This window comes from Aplysia californica, unplaced genomic scaffold (genome assembly GCF_000002075.1).
Source record: "Aplysia californica isolate F4 #8 unplaced genomic scaffold, AplCal3.0 scaffold00358, whole genome shotgun sequence".
Lineage (NCBI taxonomy): Eukaryota > Metazoa > Mollusca > Gastropoda > Aplysiida > Aplysiidae > Aplysia > Aplysia californica.
Window position 1 is genome coordinate 99,354 of NW_004797628.1, and position 1,471 is coordinate 100,824.

At 44.2% G+C, this 1,471-nt stretch overlaps 1 protein-coding gene across 1 annotated transcript in view; it reads left to right on the top strand.

Annotated features, from left to right (window-relative positions):
- LOC101845708 (cartilage matrix protein) overlaps positions 1 to 1,471 on the top strand; it is a gene marked incomplete in the record, with an annotated part of 23,203 nt that overhangs the window by 14,915 nt on the left and 6,817 nt on the right. The window contains 2 exon segments of the mRNA XM_005103080.3: positions 79 to 343; positions 1,221 to 1,316. Of these exon segments, the coding sequence (XP_005103137.2) occupies positions 79 to 343; positions 1,221 to 1,316 (361 nt within the window).

Sequence of the window (1,471 nt, forward strand, 5' to 3'; positions counted from 1 at the left end):
CACACACACACACACACACTCACACACACACACACACACGCACGTATACATTCACGGCACATTCAATTTCTTCCACAGACTGGACCAACAAGAAGGCGGAGATTTACTTCCTGCTGGACACCTCGTACAGTGTGTGGATCGTGGACTACAACAAGCTGCTCAAGTTCGTGGCCAGTCTGGTCGAGGACATGGACATCCGACCCGAGGCCACTCGAGTGGGCGTGGGCATCTTCTCAGAGCAACACACTTTGTACATTCCCATAGACGACCACAGGTCCAAGTCCGCACTGCAGGGAGCCATCATGGAGGCGCCTTGTATTCGCGGAAACACTTATATTTCCAGGTACAAATAGTGTTTTAGTTTTAGTAAGCGTTTAAAAAAAAAAGTTTTAGGAGAGGTTTACGGCGCTCGCAACTGCATGAGGTTCTATGAGCGCCAGAAGATTAGAGGTGTTACAAGAGAGTAACAAACATATAAAAGAAGAAGGGGAGATACGGACGATAGATGTTTGATAGGTTTTTTTTGCGGCACTTGCAACACAATTAGGTCATATAAATGCCGAAGATTAGAGGTGTTGCAAGATATTTTAATAAGAGTTATACGGCACTAGCAACACATTAAGGTCATACGAGTGCAAAAGATTAGAGGTGTTGCAAGATAGTAATAAACACAAAAAAGGAAGAGGAGAGATAAGGACAATAGATGTTTGATGGGAAAGAAGGAATAAGCCACACTAGAGCACCCGCCAACCGCCTACGGTGTTGCAAGAGAGTAACAAATACAAAAAAAAAAGAAGGAGAGATAGATGTTTGATAGGAAAGAAAGAGCAAACCACATCAGAGCACCCCCAATCAACAACTACGGATAGTTATTAATGAAAATGATTAGAAAGAGACAAAAAACAAGCAATGCAGTTCTCAGGACACTTGCTGAACCTTTTTACTTTCTTTTTTTTTGTAGTCGATATTGTTACGATAATCTTACAAAATCTGACCTAGTCGCTAATCTATTGCAACATGTACTACAGGCTGATTACGAATATGACATTAGAATTTTAATCCAAACTCAAAATTAGAAATTTTTTTTAGCTCCGGCTTGGTCCATGGCTCACGAGTCACGACCCGGCCCGGCTAAAATTGAGCAAGCGGCTTTCCAACCGACACGTCTTTTGAGACCTTTGAAAAATAATTATTCTATTTTACCAACTTCTTGACTGCAGGGCGCTACAAGGCATGATGCAGGAGGGTCTGGGTCCCTCCAAGACCAGGACAGGCGTCCCGAAGATGACCGTGCTCATTACAGACGGCATGTCCAGGTAACGACTTGATTTATCTTATGCCAGCCACCCCCGCCCTCTCCTTCCACTCCACCACCTCCCCGGCTTTTTTAAAATCTAGCCTCATCCGCTGCTGCTGTGTCTGTCTGTCTGTCTGTCTGTCTGTCTGTCTGTCTGTCTGTCTGTCTGTCTGT